Below are 18,498 nucleotides of genomic sequence, written 5' to 3' on the forward strand. Positions count from 1 at the left end.
GGAAGAAGGGCTTTTTTACCTCTTTTCCCCCAAAGATCTAAGCAGATTTACCTGCTTCAGAAAGAGCAGGAAATTGTACTTTGGTATCTTGTTTACTCAGTTTTTCAAGTTTTGAAAGTAACCTACTAGGAAGACTTTGGAGATTCTGAACACCGCTTCTCTGAAATTGGGTGTCCTCCTTGAGTGTGACGGCAGTGAAAAAAAGGAAGATCTGTAAAGCACAAGAGTTCATTTGTAGGGTTTTTAATATAATTTCTTTGAGCACCATGGTAATACTGGTTTGCTCTGCAAACATACAATTTAGCTTCTTGATCTCTCCACCTTTTTTTTTTGTTGTTGTTTCAAAGAAGTAGAAGAAAAAGAGGCCATGAGGAGTAAAGCCTTTTGAGGCTTGCTTTTATATTTAAGTTCACAACCTATTATTTTGGAAGAGAGTTAGTTTTTTTTACTTGATTTATAAGAAGCCGGGCATTCTGCCTGTGTTTTTTTCTCTTCTCTTTTCCCTTTTGTTCAAACTTGAAGAAAGAAATCGTATTCCTACTTCCCTACGTCTTTCTTTTCTGCCGGTCATTTCATATCTCCTTGTCCTCTTCCTTATTCGTTATCTCCTTGGTTTTTGTTCTGTTGTGAAAGGTGATTCTGCTGGGGACTGTTTTTTCTGCATTGTTGTGTTTTCCCTGCCGTGGTGGCATTTGTGGTTTTGGCTCTATATAGACTTTTGCTGCTGCTGACACCTTTGGGAAATGTGCAGGTGGTGTGTGGCAGGAGGGAGCAGTGTGGTGCAGGTTTCTCTTGTAAAGTAAACAAAGGTGCAAGTAAAAAGTATGAAAGGAGATGGAGTTTCAGCCATGGTTGTCAGTTTTATATTTTCCAACTTTGGCACTTTAAAAAGTTCGATTGACTCCTTTAGGCACTGGACTTGCCAGAGTGAAGATGAAAGGAAGAGGCTGAGCTCAAGGGAAGTGCTGTCTTTAATAGTCAAGATTTTGACCATCGTACATAGGGCTCACTGTCACTTTATGTGGATCAATTAAAATAAATATCATGCCAGTGCAAAGGATGGGTTTCCCCTCCGCAGTGGAGGCCATTGAGGCGGTAGGTGTTGTAGGTATCTCTTCCTCTGTGTTAACCTGTGTCACAGTCTGAAAAAAGCCCATGTCATGAATAGCAACTGAAAGGCTGTGTTGCTGTTATATAGCCACTACATGCAGACAGCAAGTTCCCAGTCTCAGTATATTAAGTAATCAGTCTGATTTTTGAAGAGCTTCTCACATCATTGTCCTACTATATTGGGGAAATGAGGCAAGAAGGACAGTTTATGTAAAGAAATGAAGTCAATTGATGAATTAATCTTTAGAAAAAAAATGGCGTAAGCAACGTCTGAATCGTCACTAACTTAAAACAGTGGACACTGGTAATTCAACTTGAAGCAGCAGATGATTAGAATGGAAAAGAAACAAAGAACTCCTGTGACAAAGATTTCTGAATGACAGGGAATTTTGCTGCCAAAGGTTCCTATGTAAACCTTTGCAGAAAAGAAGTTCTGTTTTCTGTGAACGTACACATCTCTTTCTGTGAGACAGCTTTTAAAGTGCACAATGCATTGTTGCATGCTTGGGTCCTGCAGCAACAAATACGAAGATGTTTTATTGGAATACAGATTTAAACTTTCCCTTAGACATTACTTAATGAGAAAAGCTTCTCTTTTCCATGTGCCTGGCTGTCTGAATGATTAGGTCTTAAAATTGGTAACTGATTCCAGAATATTTTGTCAGCCTTATCTGCAGTCAGGAAATGAAAAGACTTGTTTCTCTTATTAAATTCAACAGAATTGGGGGTGGTGGGCCAAGTTCAGCCTGGCAGAAGGACACTTTTGCTTCAGTGAATTTTCTGAGACAGTTCTGTTAATTTATGTTAGGGCTTAACATGGCTCAGTATGCCATAAATGCAGTACACATTTTGGCTAACTTACCATCCTTGTTCCTGTTGAGCAGTACCCTATAGCACAGCTTGCCCTATTCAGTTAAATAAACCTATTAACAAGGAAAAAAGCTGCTACTTGTATGGTAATATGTCAGTATCTCTCTCTGAGGGCAAGTCCATACTTGAATTATGCAGAGAATTAATAAACGTGATTTTGCACCAGTTGTGTATTTCGAACGTAGAGAAAAGCCATTGTGGGAGGTCCATCTCTGCTATTATAAAAAAATTCTTGGGAATAAAAGTAATAATAATTCTTAGCACTTTCATGAGGCTTTACAATAATTAACTAATGAATTCATTAAAATTCAGTGGCAATCTTCCATTTCCTCCCACTAATATTACACTAAGAAGATATTATTTGAATGCAGTCAGACACTTATTTTTCTACTTCTCTGTCTAAGCCTTTGACATTTTAAAGTGATTTTAACATTAAATAGTGAGGAAGAAGAGACATGCTATTGCTAAGTGTTTATTAAAAGAGGAATGAACCTGAAAAATATGTGACCAGATTGTAGTATCTAGATACATGCCACAAGGAAAATTCTTTGCTTATCAGTTGCCTGCTGTAGAATTTGCTCTCTGCAATAGTTGCTGGTTGCTACTTTTTTACTACAGAAATATTTACAAAGGTAGATCAAGTTGATCTGTGTGTGTAGTTGCTTAGTAGGGAATAATTGTTGACCTACAGAGTCAAGAGTAGACAGAAGTAGAGGCAGAGTGAAGTACTTTCTACAAGGTTGTATGCAGGTGAAGAGCAACATTAAGAAGAGATGCGAATTTTGGTTCACGCTCTAGTGCCCTCGCCATAGAGCCATGGTGCACTTCCCTGAAATGTTACAGGTATCTAGGGAAAACAAATTATCCAAGTCACAGTAACATCAAATGCAGGAGAGGAAGCTTTTGCAGCTGATGAACTGAAGGCTGTTTTTAAAAATAATATACAAATATGATATTAATATACATATATTAAAATATAATATTAAAATGAAAAATAAAAATAATAACCAAGTGCTTTAAAAGTCAGACTTAATTTTTAAAACTGATTTACACAATTAGGAACAGAAGTGTTATGATATTCATCTACAAGACATCTAGGTGATTCTTCAAAACTGGGTATTAGTTATAATGCTTCTGCATTATTTCTCTTGAAGGTAAATTAGTTTCCGAAGATCTTTTGCTCTCTATATAGAAATGTTATCTTAGCAAGGTCTGTCAAATTATAGCTGTTAGATGGGTCGAGACCGTTAGACTTAAACGCTGTGAAAGCAAGATTCAACATACTGCTGTATCATGATAGCTCTTACTGCAAAATGAAACCAAGGATCTCTGCTGGAAAGGACATAAGAGTCCTGATATACAGCTCAAATCTGCTGACTGTCCATGTTACTGCTTCCAGCAGGCGTAGTCCATAGAATCATGAAATGTTTTAGGCTGGAAGGGACCTCTGGAGGTCACCTGGTCCAACCTTCCTACACAAGCAGGGACATCTCTACCCTATGTCAAGTTGCCCAAGGCCCTGTCAAGCCTGACCTTGAATTACTGCAGGACTGGGGCCTCCACTACCTCTCTGGGCAGCCCATTCCAATGATCAATCGCTCTTATATGAAAGAATTTTTTTTTCTAGTATCGAGTCTAAATCTATCCTTTGCTAGTTGAAAACCATTACTACTTGTCCTATCATTACAAATGCTTTTGAACAGACCTTCTTTTGATGCAACCCAGGATGTGATTGGCATTCTGGGCTGTGACTGCACATTGGTGGCTCATGTCCAGTTTTTCATCCACCAGCACTCCCAACTCCCTTTCTCCAGGACTCCCCCAGTCTATACTGATAAGGCTGGTTACCCTGGCCCAGATGCAGGACCCTGCACTTGGCTTTGTTGAAGCTCATAAGGTTCACCTGGGCCCACCTCTCCAGCCTATCCAGGTCTCTCTGGACAGCATCCCCTCTCTCTGGCATATCAACTGCGCCTTCCAGTTTGGTATCATCTGCAAACGTGCTGAGGGTGCACTTGATGCCACTGTCAATGTCATTAATGAAGATATTAAACAACACTGGTCCCAGCACAGACCCCTGAGGGACACTAGACTTCACCATCCTCCATCTGGACATCGAGCCATTTGCCATGGCGGTGAATTATTGAGCTGGAATATCCTGCAAGTGTTCTGATGAATGACAGTTTTCAGACAAAGTTCTGGCTTTCCTGCCTCACCTCTGTTAAAGTCTTTTTTTTTTTTTTTCCCCTCCCAGCTCTAACTTCAGTTCCAGTTATTTCAAATCAAACGTGTGTATCTTTTCCCTCTGCTTTTATGAATTGAGTTTGAAGCATCTGTAGTTTCACTTTAAGCACATTATAACGTATGATAACTAAAATGAGAGCATGTTAAGCAGAGCATGATCTCCTGAGGGTTGTGCGGAGTTTGTAGAAGTGAAACTTATCTGTACAGCTATTGTTTCATCACCTGTCTTCAGCATGTAGCCTCAACACTTGTTTAATGCACATTTTAACTTTACTGAAGAGAGGAAAATACACACTTCTGTAAATAACTCGGTGATTGAAATCCCTAAGATAGCCTGCAGTCCAGGAGAACTTTCCCAGGAGCCTGAGTTGAAGGCATCCACAACTACGGAAATAAGCCCATGTCTTGTGGCTCTCTTATTTCCAGTCATACTTTGATTTCTTCTTACCCACTGTCTTATCTCTTCCCCTAAATATGTCTGTTTTCAACATAAAATGCCCTGGATTGTAAGAAACATCTCATCTTTTCCTTTCCCCCTACAATAATGTGCTCTTCTGATAGGATGCAAATTCTAGCATTTAAAGTGTAATGGTTTTGTCCTATTGATTTATGATTTCAAGCAAGAAATAAATCTTAGCTTAATATTTCCTCAGAAATAGAATCATCATTTCATAGCATTCAAACCAGCTAAAAGCTAAACAGAATATTGGCACAATATGAAAGTATTTTTAAATTCTTCGTTAGTTTAGATCTTTTAAGATAGCAGTACTTTTCAAAATAAAAGAACCTCTTTGTTGATTAATTTTTTCATAGTCTAGAGTAATTTCTGTTCAATATTAGGTAGATTATCAGCCAAAAATGAGAAGAGATTCCATCCTTCTCACTCCAATTTAAGATCTTTTGTTTTATCCAGCTAGTAATTTAGTCCCTTGTGGTATCTTTTTGCATTTTCTTTTAGTTTGCTTTTCTAGAATGATGGGGTTTTTGTAGAAGTCTTTCAAAATCATCAAATTTAATTTAGTAATGTAATTTACTGAATACAGTTTTCCTGAGTTTTTCCTGTATGCCCAAAGTTGTGAGTGTTTTGTGGCCCACATGGTTATATACTTGCCCTGTACAGCAGTGACACAGGCTAGTGGGCACTGGACAAGCTTAGTGATATGGAAATTCAAAGACAGAACAATAGGCTCTGTGCCATCTTTTAATACACTGCAGAGGAAAACAGTCACCAGTGCCTACAGTAAGAACTTTGCAGACAGATTCTAATTCCAGTTCCTGGAAGCTGAATTCCAGTTTGCTTGAACTGGAATGTGAACACTGCCCTGAGACCTTTGTCTTCCAGGTTAGAGATAATAGCACTTCCTATCCTTGTGTATAGACTACATGTTTTGGAGATGAGTGCATTTTGGGACTGTAAGAAGCATTATTTACAAAAAAAGGCAATTGTTTTTCTTATTTTGGTCAAAGCATGCAGACAAACTACTGTAGAACCTAGATTTCTTCCCTTTCACTGAATATCTTGTTAGAAGGAATCCTTTGGTTATATTGAACCATGGTTGGGCTTTTCTCCTAATTGTATTCAGTAAGACTCTTTTTATTATTTTTTATTTTTTCTATATATTTTTTTATCTATGAACTAATGCTTTTGGTAGTCTTCTTCCAAGTTTATAGCTAGGAAGAAAAAAAAATCAACTTTGTTAAAACACAGTAGATATTTCTTATTGCACAGCATAACTCGGTAGCTCCCTGAAACTTGACAGTTGTGTTTTCTTCAAATCCTACAGACAAAATGGCTCTAAATGAAATTATTTTGGAGCTGGGCCAAACAGGATGGTGCAGACTTTGCCATTTTAGTAAAGACAACATTAGCTAAAGCTGTGACAATTCACTGTTGAGGAAGTTTTGGGGTTTTATGTGTGGAGGAAGAAATTTTGCATGTGATGAGAGGAGGATAAATCTAAAGGTAGATTCTTCTGCAACTATGATACATAAAAGGGGGGAGTGATATGCACAGTAAATTTTTAACCAAATGTCTCATTGTTGTGGTAGTTTTGACACTGGGAAACATTTTGTAGAAAATCTGAATGGTCAGGATTGGCCAGCAAGGGATAGGAGCAAACAGACTAGTGGCAGTGATCTGTGTGCTCTTGTTTTCTCTTGTGCTGCCCAGTATAGGATTTGATGCTGATTTGATACTCTGTCATCTTGTCCTGAATTGCAATAAAGACTGATGGTATGGAGATTGCCATTTCTGGATTTTTTTTCTTTAGATTTCAAAGGATGTGTGTGAGAGGGATGTTCAGAAAGATATTAATTTCTTACAATTCTAGTTGTGTTTAGATTTTTGTAAACTGTGTCATAGGTGTTAGTGGAAGGGGGCTTTGGCCCCAGTTCTGTTGGGAATTAGCTCACCTGAGAAGGAGAAGCAAGACTTGGCTCACCACCAGCACTCTTCACTTTGATTCCTTGTTGACCATTTCAAAATATTTGGTTTGAGCCCTTTTGTTTTATTTGGCTTCATCTGCTCCCCTTCAGCCAGTTCCCCAGATTCATTAAATAGATCTTGGCACTGATCCTTGGCTGCAGCTGAGGAATGTGCAGTGCAAATTCAGGAAGAGGAACAAAGGTGTCATAAAGATTACTGGGCATTGCCTTTGTCCTGCTAGATATCAGACTAGTCCCCTGGCATAACAAGAAAGCCTGTAGGCTATTCTCACTGTAGTGGCTGCCAGCCACTGTACAACATGGTTTTTATAACTATTATGTTTCATGAATTGTAATAATAATTTTTATCCAGTTACAGAGAAGAGCTGTGTGTGTAAAGCCTCCTGCCATCAGAACTACTCTGTGCCCCTGTGGTGATGGATGGAGCGTGTTACCTTTAAGAAACATTTGTGCTATCAGTATACTATAGATTAGAGAAAAACTGGGCCAACATGTGCAGTAGACTAAAATGAAGTGTGTGTATGTGTGTGTGTGTATACTTCTGTACTTTTTCCTTAGTCTGATTGGTTAAGTACTTCACTGAGTTTATCATTTCAAGGACTGTTGGAGACATACAAAAGAAACAAAATAGCAAAAAAGTACTGTGTTCCTGTTTTCCTTACCCTCCTGAAACTGGTGCACATAAAGGGATCTGAGAACAAAATGTGGCCTTAAAACCCTCTTTTCCTCCTTAAAAAATCTCTAAGATTTAGGAACTAATGGGTTGTATGTTTTATGCAGCCGTTTAGGTTTACTGCAATGACTGAGATGTTCATACTAATGCTGCATCTTCTAATCTTCGAAGTAGTGTGATATTTCCTGTTACCACTGAAGGTGTCAACTAGGACACTTTTGTTCAGGTGACTTCAGCTCATAGGAGATACTGATTTTTGGAAAACCTGGTTAGTTATTTTGAATGAGAATTGATATCTCTTAAAGTCTTTCTCATGGAACCAACTTTAATATTAAGTTACAGGATTTTATCTCAGAACCTCCATATTTCTGCTGTAAATCCATTCATTTCCCTGAGTTTATTCCATTGCACGTTGCCAGTTTAAGAGTACGTTTGGCCATGATGTGAATGCAGAGCTGAATTGACCTTTGAGCTGACTGCTTCTAACATGCATACTTAGCCATGCTGAGTGCTTTCTCATCTGCTTTCCTCTGATTGTCTCTTAAAAGACAAAAGGTACTGAAAATACAGCAGAAATAAGATCAGAAATGTGCCCCCTGCCCCTTCTCACAGCCCAAAACTAAGGGATTGCTCAAATGTAGCTAATTGTTCAACTTGGAGCTGAGGAAAACTGGTATCGGATATAGAAGTAAAAGATTTTACAAGGGTAAACAAATCCCCATGAGTAACTAAGAATTGCAGCTCAAAACCTAAGTTAATATCTGGAAAGCTGGCTCTTGAAATATGTGAGAAAAGCAGTACTTTAAATACATCTTTAAAATACTTAATGTACAAAATTCATGTTTAAATGTAGAGGGTTAAGAGCCAAAGGGTTTTGACTTCACAGTCATGGTGGTAAGTGCAGTTTAGTGGGGTGCTGATAGGTAGATACAGCTAAGTAGCATGAAGGATATGAAGAGAAGACTCCAGGAGGAGGGGATGTGTGGTATAAATACTCTGTTACTGTTCAGGAGTGACAAATTGATAGCACAGGGAAAAATCATTTGTCTGCATTTTTTTTCTGTATACAAAGAATTTAAAAAACAAAACATGTTATAAAACTTCCACTCTTTACCAAGGAACTTTCCAAGTACTTTTCATTGAAGGGTGAGACTCCAAGAAAAGAACTTTAGCTTATGAACCCCTGTGAAAGTGGTAACAGTGTACAAAGGACTTAATTCTTCTATATCCTGTTTTATGCAATACTAGGATATTACATTGCATGATATTTAAAGCAAAGGAAAACCACATTCCTATGTGATGTGTTTACAAAAAACAGCCACTTGGATGTTTTTTAATGATTGCTTCATAGACTGGATATAGGAACATGGCTGAGCGTATCAAACAGCAGCTTCTGTGAATGTTTATTAATGAAATCTTGGAGTGGTTTGAAATTGGATGTGCCACAGGCATGTGTACTCTAGTGAGCAGCTGTCTCTGGTAGTGAATTAATCTGGTGAGGGAGAAAATTGTGTTAAAATCTTTACAATCCAAAATGAAAATCTTTCATCAGTGTCAAGAGAGGTTTAGTGTAACCCAGTAGTTTCTACTGCAGAGGAGTGTGATGTTTAAAAATTTTTTTAATAACAAGCCTTTATAGGGCTGAGGAGGAGAAGGAAAAGAAAGAGATGTAAAATGGAAGATTTGAAACAGTGGAGAAGATTATTTAAAGCCCTTTGACATCCATGCAAGATTATAAAGACATCCTGAATGTACAATGGGGGGTGTGCAAAAGGTGTGGGAAGGAACTTCCGCCAGACTTTCCTCTGCAGAAAAACAATGAAGTAATTCTCTACAGAATGCTCCTTTCCTGAGTTTTTCAGCTGGCTTAGCTAGTTTTCAGGAACAGATTGGTTCCTGTGAGCAGAAATGCCAAATATATATCCATTTAGGTATAACATGTCGAGTGGGGGACAAATGGCTTTGGTCTGCCTTGTGTGTATACCTGCTCCTGTAGACAGTGGTCAGTGTTTGAATCCTGTGTACTAGGACAACAAAAGAAAACATGCTTCTGTGTTGTTTTATTACCTATAACCACTGTGAATTGCCTTTCATTCTTTAAAAATTGGAAGGTGCTCATAAATCAAAATAATTTGAAAAACTGTATATACTGTATAAATGTATTCCCTGAGGAATGTGATAATTTTCTTCTACAGTGGAGTAGATTCTGCTTTGTCCACTGCTGCTAGTTCATTTTGCTTGGTTAAAAAGATGTCATGAAGTAGTTCAGAACAGTGAAACCAGTTATTTTCTGCAGCATACTAGTCAGTCACTTCACCCTTTTCTAAGTGTTTTGTTTGTAAAATAGTGTAACACCTTACCTGCTTTTGCAAAATATTTAGAAAGCACAGTGTAATTTTAAGGAATTTTGTCACAGCAGATGTGCCCTCCTCATCTTCTGTGGTGTAGATCTTAATTTTGTCCACACTTTGATCTCTTTCAAATGCTTTGAAAGATCTCTTGTCACTTTCTCTTGGCTCACTTTACACATGAATTGCATATATTGAATTTGTTGATGAGGATGATCAAAAATATGTTTTTGCATTCTACCCAAGCACTTTGAGTTGGATCTTATGGACATTCAGTGCACAATGTACTTAATCCCTGCAAATGTATTTAATCTCATTCCACTATGTTATTATGTTGCTCTAATACCAGGTTTCTCCCCCCCACCTTTTTTTTTTTTTTAAGAAAAACACTATCAAGTAATGATACAGAGCTCTCTCACTTACTGTTTTGTACCACTCTTTCTCACTGTGTCTATCTTTCGGACAGATACTCAGCCATTTATAGACATAAATCCATTTACTTCAGTGAGGCTGGCCCTTTTTACACTGGCTAGACACCTGCTCTGCTCTATGCACTCAACTGCTGCTTGGATTTATCGGAGTACGAGATAATGCAGCGTCAGAGAATGCTGCAAGCTTAAAAAAAAAGTAATTTAAATCATGGGAACTGTGAATTGTATGCTCAAATCCTATAGATTATGGGGTGAGGTTTAATCTAAGTCTTAGGAGCAGAATCTCAGATATTCTGTTTTCCTTATAGAAGCATTCACTGGTAGATGGCCATCGTGAGATGCTGCAAACACTCTGTGCCTCTGGATTAAAAGTATTTGTAATGACAAGTGGAACAAGGGCAAAGATCCTTGCTTGTGCTAATCACTATGGTAGTGCTAATTTGTATTGCCAGTCCATTCAAAAATTGAGATCTGAGCTCTGATCACAAAAAAATAGTGTAGTCTGCACACCCAAGAGGAGAATTTTGCCCTTAAGCTTTTAAAAAACCTAGCTAGACCAATGGAGCCCTCAAGTACAATTTATGCTGTAATTGCATAGTGATGCTATAACATATAAACTAATACAGAGAAATTTGTTCCTTTATTTTTTTTACTGGAATAGTGTGAAAGCATCGTTGAGTACATTGTGTACTTTAGAGAATTTGTGTTCTTGGAGAAAACTAATGCTTCTCATTTTCTGGAAAATAATTTCTGTCTCTACACTTGTGGCTCACAGAGCAAGGCTAGTGTATAACATAGGTCTTCTGGGAGGATAATTCAGATTCTTGCCCTGTGTTCTGTAAGAATCCTCATACTCATTCTGCACTTGTTCTGCCAAACAGGCTGCTGCTTCATTTCTTCTGTGCATCAAGTTTAAAATCTCATCATATTTGTGGTTCTTATTTGTCATCATTTTTCCTAAGCCAACCTCCTATTAGTGACTTCACTGCTTCTGCCAATTCCTTAGGTGGAGATGGCTTAAGTGGGTGTAACCAAAATGAAAAATGGAGCTAAATCGGGTGATTCAGAGTAGGATGAGATAATGTGGCAACTGGCACTATTTTAAGCATTCTCTGTGTAGTTCATCTGACTCTGAATGTATAAGGAACTAGAGAAAATGTAATGGTAATTGTGATCCAGTTTCACTTGTATGTAGTCAGGTTGTAAATCAAAAGATCTGCATTATGGAGCTCTGAAATAAACATAAGCAAACTTATATCTTAAATGGATGAAGAAGTTTCTCTCAGAAGAGATGGGAAGGAAACAACATAGTTAAATATGGTGGTTTTGAGGGGTTTCTGTTATGCCTTCTTACTATGCTCCTGCTTTCTCTACCCATAGCTTTCTTTGGGAAGTACCTTAATGAGTACAATGGCTCCTACGTGCCTCCTGGTTGGAAAGAATGGGTTGGATTACTTAAAAACTCCCGATTTTACAACTACACACTCTGTAGAAATGGAGCGAAGGAGAAGCATGGGTATGACTACTCCAGGGTAGGTCCTATTGATTTATTTCTATGTTTTTAAACACTTGGCTGTGGCCATAAGAAAGCTGTGCTTTAGGGGTTCAGTCTAACTAAAGAATTCTTCTCATAGTTGAAAGTGGATCCATGTAACATTAGCCACAACTCAACAGGCATCATGTTTGGGCTTTTCCTTATCTTCCATTCCAGGAGAGTCATGTTACTGAAAAGACTGTTAGTGGCAGTGGAAGCAAACAAAATCTCCTGAGACTGTATTATGTACTGTGAGCTGAAGATGTGAAAATGGATTTAAATGCTGCATGATAACTATTTCTGTGTTTTGTACTTTAATTACTGTGTGCTGAGTCTGATTGTCATCTCTTCCTCTGGTACAGAACTGACTCCAGTGGAGTTACACAAGCGTAAATGCAGTAAGAATCCAGTCCCCTCCAGCTAGGCCCATCTCTTTGTTAGTTTAAGAAATTTGTTTCACAGCCACAGTATGATGGAGAATTCATAATATCTTGGTATGTCTTACGATAATTCTGAATGAGTGGAGAATTCAACTATTAATTTTGTATCTCTGCACATTGTTACAGGCACACATTTCCTAATATCCTTGCAAGGATGTTATACCCTGGCCAAAATTACTAAAAAGCTCAATAATCATTGTCAAATACAGTATCTTTCTCCCCCACACACACTCCTATCTAGCATGTTACAGATCAAACAGTGCTTAGTTACCTTATTGCAGTCAGGAGTTTTATTTCAGCCAAGAAGTGCTACCTTTCCAAAAGATCCAGCTTTTGTGAATTCCTAAAACAGCCTGAATTGTCTCTGAATTATGATGATAAATATACCCATAAGATGCTGTAGTAGTTTAGTATATAACTCAGGAGCTGACTTACTCTGGAGTGATGCTAATTTATAAGGTGTATTTGTTTAACAGGGATTTGGTTCACTTTCTCCTATTGAGCCCAATTCTTAACCTCTGTATTTGTGTTTCATTAGCAATGTCTTCACAGTCAGTTTTTCCTTTAAAAGGTTGATGTCTGATTTCCTCCTTCCATGCCCCTACTTGGCATTTTTAATTGAATGTGCTTTGCATTGAAAAATAAAATGTAATAGGCTTCTAGGGTTTCATTTTTCTATCACCTGCTAAGGGGAAGCAGCAACTGAGGTACAGAACTACTTGTCTTTTATTTCCCTTCTGATCTATGAAGAATGAGAGAGCTAATCTTTACAGCCAGGTACCAAAAATGTTACAATGGAAATATATCTTACATGGAACACTGTCAGGCGAGTGATTTCCTAGAGTACAGTTCACCTTTGTACCAAGGAGCCAACAGAGAACTTTGTTCCAATACCCTCAGCTGTTTTGTGTATGCAATATGTTGAAATGTTTAGGTTTTAATTTGTTTTAGTTTTTCTTACTGAGTTTTGTAATAAGTAGAAAACGCTTGATGAAAATATAAATGTTTTTATAATCTTCATAGTCTTGCATCATACACATCTGTGGTAATAAACAGATGATAGTGTGCAGAGCAACAGCACTTGTTGATGTTAGTGCTGGAGTTCAAATGAGCAAACAAGCTGAAATACAAGACTGCTTCTCTCTTTCCTGCAGTTTTTGTTGCTAGAAACTTAATTTACCAGCAATGGACTATAGAATCAGATTATTTTTTAGCTCTATCTATCTATATATATTATAACATAGTTAATGTTAATCATATTCTAATAGAAGACTGGGGAAAACACTTTTGCTTCTGTCCTTCAAAATGACTGTGAAGCACTGGTCGATCCTCTAAAAACCAAATCTTTGCAAATTTTCTAACAGGGTATATTCTACTTATTTTGTTTTCTACCAGTTTCTGTCAACATTTCAGATAAATTTTTAATTATGCATATGTTTGTGTAGTCTGGTACAAACTCTACAATATGGAGCTTTTAAAAAACAGAAGTCAGTTAAGGGAAATGTTATGTTTTGGTCTTTTGGCCTGGTAAAAACTGGTTTTACAACATTGAGTTTGAATGATTTTCACTTTGACCCAGTGAAAACAGTCATCTTCAAAATGAAGTTTCAAAACTATGCTTTTATAATGGCTAAATCAAAGATGAGTTGCACACTTCAAAAAGTGATGAACCAGCTTAAAGAACAGGCCCATTTTAGATACATTTCAGTGCTTTTTTGAGAGCACTCCAGGATTCTCTCTCAGCTCTGGGAAGGGTCTCAGGTATTTGGGAATATGTTCAGAAGTTCTTTTTCCTGTGGTGTGGCCTATTGTGCATTCTCCCTTCTCCAGCATATGCTTACTAATGGAAGTCCTTCGGTTAACTTTGATGGAATTATGCCTATGTACACCTGCTTTCATGAGTGCAAGTATCACATCATTAACTGTCTTAATCATGGCAGTTTCGTAACAGGCATGCCTGATGTTGTTGGGATCAGTGTGTGAAATTATAAATGGAGACTTTGCCAACCTTGTTCTGGCATACACAGGAAATAACTTGGAGAAAGTAAGCACAGTCAATGAAAAAGGCTTCCTATGGTGAACAATAAATGCCTTCTCAGATCAAGGGCATTGGCAGAGGTAAAGAGGTGCGAGTGTGTGCACCATGGACAGAAAGCTGTCCTCCCAGAGATGTGCAATCCAGTGTGTGCCACAGCCTATACTTGTTCACTTGACCAGAGGCCAGTGTTATGTCTGATTTTATATTCAGCTGTGACATGACAGTTTGGGGTTTTTTTTAAAGGTGCAGTTTCCTATCCTACTCAAGTTTGAGGGTTACTTACAATTGTGGCATTTCCTGTGACGTAGCCTGAGAACATGGCTTGTCATTGAAAATAATTTCTTCAATCCATATAGCTCTAGTACATATCAGAAGAATTAGTGATACTTCTTAGAAAATAGAAAGATAGTCTATATATTCCAAAGGCAGTTTTCTAAATCCTTAGCAATTTATTTGATATGGCTCTCTCTCTCTATCAGATTGTCACTATGTCTGTAATACTGAATGAAATTTTTGATTCAATTAGCTCAGCAGCTTTTAGCTTTAGTGACTTCTGTTTCAGAGGGAGGTTAAGAAAAAAGAACCTCAAGCCATTTGGATTTTCAAAGCACTTTTATGATGCAAGGTCAAACCATACACTGTGAAGATATTGACAGTAAAAAGCAAAGAAATTGACCTGTAATTTTCTATTTTTTTTAATTAATATTTGATCATTGCATTTAGTATTGTGATCTTCATAATGTAATGACGTGCTCTGAGAAGAAAGAGTCCTGTTTGATCATCTTTAGTCATTTCTGAGAAGAAGCTGTTGATCTTCATATTGCTAGGTAGCAAAGAAACAATTATTTCGGTTTAGTTTTTGAAGTTTTAACATCTATAATGTACTCCCTTCTCCTCCCATTCTGAGTGAAGTAGCTTCTTTTTTGTTGTTTCTTATGGTACCTCAGACTTTCTCATCTCACCCTTCAACTTGAAAGTTTTTTTTCAAGTATCTCATTGTACTTTCACTTCTACTTGCAGGATTATCTAACTGATCTGATTACCAATGACAGTATTACCTTCTTCAGAATCTCAAAGAAGATGTATCCTCACAGGCCTGTACTGATGGTTATAAGTCATGCTGCTCCTCATGGCCCTGAAGATTCAGCCCCTCAGTACTCACATCTCTTTCCTAATGCCTCACAACACATGTAAGGAAAAATAAAACCTTCTTCATTTCCAGGTTCAGGAGTGTAGAAATGCTGGGTACCTCTGGGGTAGCAGTGTTTACTTTGTAATACTCTTGGTATAAGTTTGTCACAAATATGTAAGAGTTTTGAGAAATTTTTTTTCCCTTTTTTTTTTTGCTTCTTCAGAATTAGTACAAGTATTTTGAGAATGGCTACTGCATCTAGAACTCATAAGTGTTATTCACTGAGATAAATGGAAAGGTTAATTTTGAGTTCATTGGTCACTGTGACAGCCTACTGGGGAAGTAATGCACTGCTTTGCTTTGAGCAGAGGCATCAAGTTCTGGTTCTTGGACTGTAATCTCTTCAGGGGAAGACAAAACTCTATCTCCTTGTCCTCATGTATAAACTGTATTATGGGTATTATTAAAAATCATGTAGTATGCAGTAATTATTACTTCCATTTCAGATATGCAAAGAAAGGAAATAAAAGCCTGCAGCTCTGAATTAGACAAGCTATTTGTGTATGACTGATAGGCCTGTACATGACCCTGTACAATGTCTTGAATGGGTCCCAAAAGCAGTATCACCCAGTTCCTGAGTTAACATGTTCATAAGCTCTGTGATGAGATGGTTCTTTTATATAGCAGAGACATTTTACAGGTACAGCTTTGTAATGCTTCATTACAGGCATCTCCTTGCACGCTGATAAATTTAATGGTTCTCCCAAATCGCCTTTTGGCACAACCGAAAACATTCCAATATTTTTCTAATGACTGGTTTCATGCCTTCATTGATGTTCAGCATTTCTGACTTTCTTCCTACATACCCTTTTGTTTTAAAGGAGTTCTGTTTTACTTGGTATTTGTGAAGGAGCTAGGAGCTATTGGAAGTAATAATCAATTGGTAAGATTTGGACTCGGGCCTAGTCCAAAGTCCAGTGAATCAGTGAAGTGAGCTTTTTCACTCTATTTAAAACAGAGTCTGAGAGAAAAAGCTTCTGTTGCTGTAGTGTCTAGGTATTGCATAACTTAGAATTACGTCTTTCATTATTTTGTACTGTGCTGCCAAAGAGTATCTGTGTCCCAGATCTACAGCAATGCAGTATTTTGTGTGTGTTTGCTGTCTTATGCTTGTTTATTTTCTTTGAAATGAAAATTACAGAAATACCAAATGAGCAACTTCTCATAGGTTATACGCAGTATTGACCTCGGTCTTATTAGAAGTGCCTTTGAAAGGCATTCATATCTCAGAGATTATAATCATTTATTAAGCAACATTCTGTAGCAATTTAATTATGCTAGCAGAATGAAAAAGAGTAGACGGATTTGAGGTAGGCCAGCAATGAAAAATATAAACATCTGGTTTTATTTTGCTCATAGTTTAAATTCTATTTTGTACACAAACTAGGTTTATCCTGATTATGAAGTAGTTACACAAAAATGTTTTTAATTGTAGGTGACTTTTCTTACAATGGAAAAAAATACAGGAAGTGTCACTTGATGGAAACAAGTTTTGTTTGTAAAGAAACAAATTATCTTGCTAGAGTAAGGAACTGCATCACTCTTTTGGGTATGAACATAAAATAGTATTTTATGTACATCTTGTGCAAAGAAAATGCCAATCCTAATCTAAACTATTTTTCTGGCACTACATAGTAATAATATGTAAGCATTTTCATTGGTTTGGGTTTAAGATTAAATGTAAGAATGCAGAACACATCAGTCCCTCGCTGTACAAGGTAGTTCTCCAAGAAGGTTTTCCTTTGCTGCTGCCGGTGCGGATGGCTGCAGAGAATGAACAGCTGGGAGTTCAACAGGGATCAGAAATGTTATTTCAATGGAGGGTACTTTTTTACCACCCATCTTTTCCAGGGTCAAATGCAATCAAACTAGGACCGATAGGACTTATCTTCTGTGTACTTTTGAAGAGGTTATCTTAACCAACTTCTAGGAATGTTATGTTTCTGTATTCTTCCTTAAGACAGACAAATCTGTTAAGTGTAAGAGGGTTACATCTGTAGTAATCAAAGAAAATCACGGGCTTTGGTTGGATTAAACAGTGGGAGGTTTCAAATCAGCCAGGAAATCACAAAGTAAGCTGAAAAGAAGTTTGCCAAGCATTTTTTATTCATTCTGGGCATCACATAGCAACAGTTTCCATAACTGTCAGCATTTTCAAAGGAGCAATGTCATTATTTCAGCCACAATAACATTCTGAAATTCAAGAGGCTATTAACAATACAGAAAGAATAAACACCAGCCCTTTCCTCCCTACATGAAGAAACCTCCATTTGCCACCTACGCATATTTTTCAGATAGCATCTAGCAGAGGCTTTAGGCATAAAACATTTCACTGTCAGGTTATTAATTTCATATTTATCTTAAAACTCTTAGGACTACCTGTCATATTCAAAGATACATTAGATACACAGTTTTTTATAAATTTTAACTTATATTACTATTCTTAATCTTAATAACTTACCTTGCTGCTCTGTTGCATACACAAAACCAACAGTAGGTATTTGCCTAATAGGCAAGGAATTTTCAGGGAATTCTCTGTTGGGAAGATAAAAACTGAATATTTTCTGGTTTTTTTTCCTGTGTTACTGTGTCACCCTCTCAACTTGCATTTTTGCACAGACTGAGTTTGTTGCTTTGAATGAAAAAAAGCAAGCCTCAACAAATCAATTAGGAAAAGTAATTTTTGATATTTTGGACTCTGCAGGTAATGTGTTTGAGTCAGGGTATGAAGAAATTCACAAATGTGGTTCTCAAGTGATAACAACTTTTTAGGAATACATATAGTAGATAATATTTTTTTAGAAATGTAAGCTATAATATAGCTTTCTAGTGAGATGGTGATGCAAAGAGTCAGCATTATGGTAATGATATATCAAAATAAATATTTTGTTTAGACTCAGCTAACCTAGACCACTACAATAAAACATGGGAAACCAATCTCTGGAACTGCCAACAGCATCAAATACTGGACAGTCAGTGATACTTCTTTTCATCACTTTAATGGTCTTCTAGGATCATGTGAGAACTTGGAGGGGCAGAGAGATTCCAGGAGGACATTGAATCCAGCTCTCAGGATCTAGCAGGGACTTAAACTAAAGCTTCTAATGATCTCAAAAAAGCCTGGTGGCTGGAAAGTGTCTGCAAATTACAGCCCGATCCCTCATTACTGCTTG

General features: G+C 37.3%; 1 protein-coding gene across 2 annotated transcripts in view; it reads left to right on the forward strand.

Moving 5' to 3' along the window:
* SULF2 (sulfatase 2) overlaps positions 1-18,498 on the forward strand; it is a 61,181-nt gene that overhangs the window by 8,155 nt on the left and 34,528 nt on the right. For both annotated transcript variants that reach the window (XM_008945521.1, XM_008945522.1), the window contains exons 3-4: positions 11,502-11,653; positions 15,154-15,323. In XM_008945521.1, the coding sequence (XP_008943769.1) occupies positions 11,502-11,653; positions 15,154-15,323 (322 nt within the window). The remainder of the gene's footprint in view (positions 1-11,501; positions 11,654-15,153; positions 15,324-18,498) is intronic.

The sequence above is a fragment of the Merops nubicus genome, unplaced genomic scaffold (genome assembly GCF_000691845.1).
Source record: "Merops nubicus isolate BGI_N331 unplaced genomic scaffold, ASM69184v1 scaffold5368, whole genome shotgun sequence".
Classification (NCBI taxonomy): domain Eukaryota; kingdom Metazoa; phylum Chordata; class Aves; order Coraciiformes; family Meropidae; genus Merops; species Merops nubicus.